This window comes from Meleagris gallopavo, chromosome 3, assembly GCF_000146605.3.
Source record: "Meleagris gallopavo isolate NT-WF06-2002-E0010 breed Aviagen turkey brand Nicholas breeding stock chromosome 3, Turkey_5.1, whole genome shotgun sequence".
In the NCBI taxonomy this organism is placed as follows: Eukaryota; Metazoa; Chordata; class Aves; order Galliformes; family Phasianidae; genus Meleagris; species Meleagris gallopavo.
Genome location: NC_015013.2, coordinates 31,798,694 through 31,805,722, shown reverse-complemented (window position 1 = coordinate 31,805,722; position 7,029 = coordinate 31,798,694). Strand labels below are relative to the sequence as shown.

The 7,029-nt window shown below is 39.2% G+C and overlaps 1 protein-coding gene across 1 annotated transcript in view; it reads right to left on the bottom strand.

The window, feature by feature from the left end:
- Positions 1 to 7,029, bottom strand: part of SLC6A19 (solute carrier family 6 member 19) — a 21,174-nt gene that overhangs the window by 5,182 nt on the left and 8,963 nt on the right. Inside the window, exons 4-9 of the mRNA XM_010708607.3 lie at positions 5,598 to 5,779; positions 5,018 to 5,128; positions 4,170 to 4,282; positions 2,295 to 2,423; positions 984 to 1,140; positions 3 to 72 (exon numbers count right to left, since the gene is read on the bottom strand). Coding sequence (XP_010706909.1) covers positions 3 to 72; positions 984 to 1,140; positions 2,295 to 2,423; positions 4,170 to 4,282; positions 5,018 to 5,128; positions 5,598 to 5,779 — 762 coding nt within the window. The remainder of the gene's footprint in view (positions 1 to 2; positions 73 to 983; positions 1,141 to 2,294; positions 2,424 to 4,169; positions 4,283 to 5,017; positions 5,129 to 5,597; positions 5,780 to 7,029) is intronic.

Here is a 7,029-nt window from a genome sequence, read left to right as displayed (position 1 = left end):
CAGAGGTGAGACAGGCATCTTGGTGATAGCTTCAGTGAAGACAATAAAGGCTAAGCCAGTTCCTTCAACTCCCTGTGTAAGATTTTAGAAGCTCCAGAAATTAGCTTCACTAACATCACAGCCTTTAAATTTACATCTGTATTCACTGGAGTTGGTGTATGCTACAGCACGAACAATAATTATACTTTCTTTTTTCACAATGACCTCCAAATGCAGTGATGTATTCACTGTAATTATAATACAAATCCTACTTCATGGAACCAAAAAACAAAAAGACTGTATGATTTCATTTCAATGCAGAGAAGCTGTAGGTGCCCCATCCCTGGAGGTGCTCAAGGCCAGGTTGGATGGGGCCCTGGGCAGCTGAACTGGTGGGGGGCAGGGGTTGAACTGGGTGGGCTTTGAGATCCCTCCCTTTCAGCCCAAACAATTCTATGATTCTATAATTCCAATTTAGCCTTGATTACCTGTTTATCCTAGCATAGTTCTGCTATCCATAAAGCACTACCACTAAGTGAGACTGTGGTGGAAAGTGGTAGCAATGATGAACTGTTCATCAAAGGATGATATAAGCCAAAAGAAGCTTTTATGACCAGTGGGAAAGCTGTTTGTACATTGCATGTGCCAGAAGCTGCCACCATGACTGCAGCCAGGTAGCTGAATAGAAATATCAAAACAGCAGCAGACAGCTACACCAGGCCATATTTGAAAGGACTTTTCAGAGGAGTTGAATTGCTTTTAAAATGCCTTTCTCTTCAAAAGCAAAACAATATTCTTTGGAATAAACAGAAGTAAACTTTTAGCCCAAGAGCATTCCAAGCAAACCACAATCCGTAGAAATATAATTAAAGAAAAAAAAAATACAATGCCAAAAAAACTCACCCGCACTCATATTGAAAAATGCTAATTGATTAAAAGTAAAAATGTCGCTACAGTTCTTGCAATATAAATGGTATCGGTATGAGATATACTGTAAAACTTACCTCACTTAATAAACTTTTCAGATCACAAGTTTCAAAATTAAGGCTTGCAAAAGTGACAGGATCAGTCATGTTGCACAGCTGCTGCATTTGCTCAAAGTTATCTTGGGTTACATTGCCCTCTGGCAAATCAAATGCATTTATCAAGGTAAGAATATTTCTGTAAAAGTGAGATACAGGTATTTTGAAATTGTTTATTTGTAACACCTTCAGAATTCATTTTCATTCTTAAGTTATTAAGAGCACAATGCCTTTCATAAAGAAGGTTCAAAGGAATCAAAGCGTTTGCTGCTCAGGATCAGATTAGGAAATTGGGAAGTCCAATGGTTTCATACAAATGAAATTCTTTCTTTCTTTTTCCCATGTGAGTCCAGTGATGTCTTTCAGGACCCAGATCACAGCTAACGGGATCAGGCACTTTGTGGACCCCTATAACAGCTGGGTACTCCTCTTTGAACTGCAAATGGATGTGCTTAGCCGTTTAGCCTGGGAAGTTCTTGGGGTTGTGTCAGGTGCTTGCAGTTACACATTGTGGACTTTCCCAGCTGGGTATGGCAAAGCTAACTGGAACCTGTGACACCTGGCAGCCCACCTGAGAAAGGAGTCTGAGTTTCTCCATTGAAATTAGGTACTTCTGTGACAAGCAGAGTAAATGTGGCGCTGACTAAGGTTATATTGCATCTATGCCATGCATTGGCTCAGCTGGCAGAGATAATTCTGAATTCTGCAATTTTTAGTAAAGTTGCTACACAATTTTTCTGTGTTTGATAAAGATTAAATGAAGTAAAATGGGAAGATTAGTTACTCTAGCTCTGGGTAAATGTGTAGTATGCAGAGTCACTAGCAGTAATTAAGTGCCTACACTGTAATCCAGATTTGGCCATTTCTCAGCATTATTTCATTTCACTCTAAAACTATAGGTCTTATAGCACGTTCTGATGAAAAAAATGTGTCATGAACTGAATCTGCCTTGATGTTGGCAGATATTCACATTAACTGCAGTTATATCTCAAATGTTTCAGGAAAAAAAGCCACCACCATTCAAATACAGAATGTCCTCCTCTGTTACCTTTGGAAACACCAAGGAATAATGAAAAATGTGGTTGCTTATACAACATCTATGTAGGAAATAAAGCAGCTCATACAATTATCACTCTCTGTGAGGTTCTTTTGTTTTTTTGGAGTAGTGGGTGGTCCAAAAGCATGTGTTTGTGAGCTGTAATTACTCAGAAATGATAAAGGCATTATTGTCAGGCTAAGAGAAGTGCCTCAGCCAAACAAACATTTGGATATTCTGCTTTTTCAATAGCTTACTTGTCGAAACAGTCATCATATCTTTCTGTGGCTCTGAATCCAATGATGGAGTATATGACAGTTGCTGCATAGATGGATGTGAAACCATTGATCACGGAGATAATCACAGCGTCTTTCTCGCAGTTATTGCTGCAATTCAGAGAGAAGAGACAGTGGATTTTAAACGCATCTCCAAAACTGGCTACCAAGACGAACAAAAAAGTAGGTTACAAATGCTTATGCAGATCAGTACAAACTAATATCTATGCTATGCTTTTCTTTTTTCTTTTTTCTTTTTCCCCCTCAAATAACCCTATGCATAAGGAATAATTCCCTCTGTTTTTTCTAAGTTCCATGGCAAGTGGAACAGGAGGAGCAAAAATGTATGTCTCCTCCTCTTTGTGCATCACATGCATGTATGCACATATCATTGTAGGATGCAGGTAGAGTATTCTGCTGCAAGGTGAAAGATTTGGATTTGAAATCAGCCAAGAGGAAAAAGCAAACAAAAGCTTCCACTAAACTGTGGTATGGTGAAGATATAGTAGCCAACAGTATTTCGGAAGAGTTTTGTTTGACCGTTGGATGCAAGATGGCTCAAAATGTCTCCAAACTTTGGAAATACTATGGGAATGGTAGGCTGAGAAAGTGGGAGAGGTAATTTATTCTGCTGAGAAAGCTAAATTGCCTTGTAGAGACTTTTCTGCTGCAGACATTTTTCCTCTTGTCTGCGCTGAGATGGAAAATCTGCATAGCCAGGAAGATACTTTCATCTGAGAGGGTAGGCAAAGAATCAATATGAAATTAGTTAATGGTTTTATTAGAAGGCTGTAAAACTCTAGTTACTGTATTTTTCTTGGACAAGGCAGGGCTATTGGGATTAATCTGATGTTGTCATACTTAATTTTATGATCACATTTGAGAGGCGAGGAAAGCCAGCAAAGACTTGTGATCTTTCCTGATTCATAGCACTGCAAAAAGGTCTGTAAGGGGTTGAGGGCATTGGATTGAAGTTCTTTGCCATTTTTGCTGTTATTTTTTTCACTGTATCATGAGACAGGCTTAAATAACATATTTATTTCTTTCAGAGAAGGTGAGATGCTCAGATTCTTCCTCGACACAAATGTGACCAAACCAGTTGCATATGTGCCTCACATGCATGTATGCATACACATATTATTGTAGGATGCAGGTATTCTGCTGCAAGGTGAAAGATTTGGGTTTGAAATCAGCCAAGAGGAAAAAGCAAACAAAAGCTTCAACTAAGCTGTGGTATGGTGAATATTCAAAACTTAATTTGGAGATATTTGTCAGTAATATTGGGCTCAGAAAATGCCACACAGTTTGCCTTTCAAAAAGACAATGATGAAGGGATGGCAGGCACTAAGAAGCATTGATGGCTGCTCCAATATTTTGGGAGGCAGAATGCAGCACATAATTTGCTGGTTGGGTTAGTCCCTGGGTGAAGAGTGTACTCCATCTCTTTCTTGGCCCCATCTCATGCATAAAGGAAGCAACTGAATCTGAATTTTAAAATTCCTAAATACATCTAATCTCTTATCAAAAGATTACAGCTGTGGTCTGTGAATTGCTTTGAAATGCATGTAACATTAGCTGGCTCCAGCTGTGTGAAGAGGGATAGAAAGCCATCTGGCAGGTAGCCAGTCCCTGCTTTCTAGCATGACCCACACTGTTCTGTAGGAAGTCAGCTAGCCCTTGGACCTGGAATCTTTGGCTCCTGAGAGCAGGATCAGCAAGACAAGTTGTGCCTTACCTGGCAGACAGGATGGTGTCCCAGTCTCATAATTACTGCGTAACAGTAGGGCTGAAGTGGATAGGCTTCTTTTGAAAGAATTAAATATTCATATAAAAAATGGCTTTTACCCGAATACTTACTGAATAGGGTTGTAACTGGAGAATGAAATGAGGCCTCCAAAGGCCAGGGAGAAAGAGTAAAACACCTGTGCACCCGCATCCAGCCATGTCACTGGGTTAGCCAGCTCAGTAACCTGGGGCATCAGACATACAGTCTATGTAACATTTCTAGTTAGGCTAAATATGAGGAATTTAAAACAACAAGAATGTCAGACATGCAGTACTTCCATTTTTGAAGAGTGTAAAAGTTGTCTGTTCTTTTGTCAAACTTTTTTTTTTTTCTCAAATGCAAGCCTATATGCAGATTTTCTACAAGTATTTTAAAAACTGATAAACAATTTACTTTCTAGTAAATAACTGACAGTTGCCATGTCCATTTCCAGAAAAGTCATTATTTTGCACTAGCAGTGACCACTCAGAGGTTGCTCATCCAAAATGAAAATCTTTTCAAATTTTGTTTAAAATCTGTTGCATTGTTAAACCATCCTAGTAGGTCTTTTGTACAGCTATCCCAATTAGATGGTTTCCCTCACAGCTATGTGATTTGTGCTTTCAATCTAGATTCACCCTTAACTAGAATACAAGGCATCCCTGGAAAAGAAAGCAACCTCACTTGAAACAGCTCCCTTGCATATCTTCAATGATCCTTCCACTTTTTTATAACAGGTTTTGGTGGAGGAGATAGGGAGAGAGTATACATGTGTCTGTGTATGTTTTATATCTGATTCACCTGTCAGAATCAAGGCTTTTAAGATGCCTGAGGGTCAGCCAGAAAGGCACGACCAGAGGAGATTCATTTTCACTCAGTTGTTAATTACAGAGAGAACTCCATCGTGTTTTGATAAGGCATGGACTAAACAGTGACTTACGTTTGGAGTGAAGAGAAACACAATTCCATTGACTGATCCTTTCAGTGTCAAGCCACGGATTAGAAAAATAGTAAGCACAAGGTATGGAAGAGTCGATGTTATATACACGGCCTGCACAAGGAGTATGTAAATAAAACACTTAGAATGAAGCACTTATCTGAGGGCGTCTCAGAATAATGTTTACTTGCACAGATGATGTCAAGGTCTGGCACACACCCAAGTAAATTTGTACAGATATGTTTTGAAGAAAATAGTCAGCAAAAGGCAAGTGCCTCAATCCTGCTAACGTTAACGTTAAGGTGGTGATACTTAAAGACTGTTATTTTAGAGTCTCTGTGGACAAGGAAGCTGAGCTGCTGAAGCTGATGTCCACATCAATAAAATCAGGTTAAATCAGATCAATTTCCATCTCATTCAGCTTCCTCCTTCAAAAAACGTACTCTGTGATGACACTTGAAGTTTTAGACATGCATTCATTCAAGAAACAGGCAGTTTCTGCACTGTGTTTAGATCCGTGTGAATAAGGTCTCACAACAGCATAATGAAAGTCATCTGTTTCATATGAAACAAAATAGAGTACCTTTCCTGTGGTTTCAATGCCTCTGATTGTGCACACATACAGTATGCCCCATGCGCATGTTAAGCATAACAGAAGCCACCACTGTATAGTGCCTGAATCTTCAATAGAAGTGGAGGTGTTTAATGTTTCTCTGTACCAGAAATAATCCACGGGAGAGCTCTTGGCACATTCTTCTATGTAATCTGTAACCACAAAGTTACGGTCAGTCTGCAAGTTAAATAATAAACACTGGTGTTCAAAATTATACTATGTAAAGTCAACTAATTTGTTGTTGGAAGATTTCATTGCTGAACAGCATTTTCAAAAAGAGTATTATTTAACAGGGATATAGCTGTCATTGTTATTTCTGTTGAAGTGAGAGGATTGATCCATGGCTAATTCAACCATTCTTTGAAGCTCTTTCAAAGATTCTTCCTTCTATATGCTTTTTCTTTCTTCCAACAAATACAGTTAGAATCCTCTTGTGCCAAGGAAAATATGTAGAGGACTTTTGAGCATACATGCATCTATATTGAATGGATTATTTTTTTATGTAGAAGAAAAGTAGCTAGGAGGACCTTTATAATGGTTGTGCACTTTTCACACTTCATCTCAAAGAACACCAAAACCAACCAAACAAAAACCAAACCAAAGAACTGCTTTGGGCTTTCAGTGTACACCCTGCTGTGTCTTGCCTGGTGAAGTCTGGGCACCTGTCTACAGCCTCCTGCAGCCTGAGGGCTCTTCACCTCCCACCAGTCAGCAGTACTTCATCTTTCTTCCTTGTAGGGCATCATTTAAGGACTTGTCAGCTCAAGTTGGAGTCTAGGAGTTGAACTCCATGACCCTTATGCGTCCCTTTCAACTTGGGAATATTCTATGATCCTATGATTCTAAATGGACTTCCAGCTGCCTGCAAGACGCTGAGCCGTGCAGTACTCTGCCTTGCCCTGCCCTTGCATGATGCTGGAGGAGAAGAGTGCAGCCCTAAAGAGCTGCTTACTGATCCATGGGAACAACCTGCTCCATTGCTCCATGCAATCTCGTGCAGGGCTGGTTGTGAACAACAAAGTTGCTCTCATATCAAGAGATAATGATATTTAATGTAGATCATGCATATGTTTTCTTCTTCATTTCTTTTTCTTTTCTATGTGCTATCAAAGGGCTTTTGGTAAAGAAATGGAGGAGCACAAACAGGGACTGATATTGACTTTTGCATTGTGTACGTGAAAGGTGATGTCTAGCATCTCTCACTGGTATAGACAAAACCTTTATATTTCCTCTCATATTTTTATCAGTGATTTACATTTCTGTTCAGGTGAGAAGCTCAAAGCTGGCTACAATATGTAGACACTGTTTCATAACTTCCAGATTGCTTTGAAACTCTCAGCACTATTTTAAATCAGTATGGAAAACAAATTATCCATTTTACTCCTATAATTAGCTTTTTTTT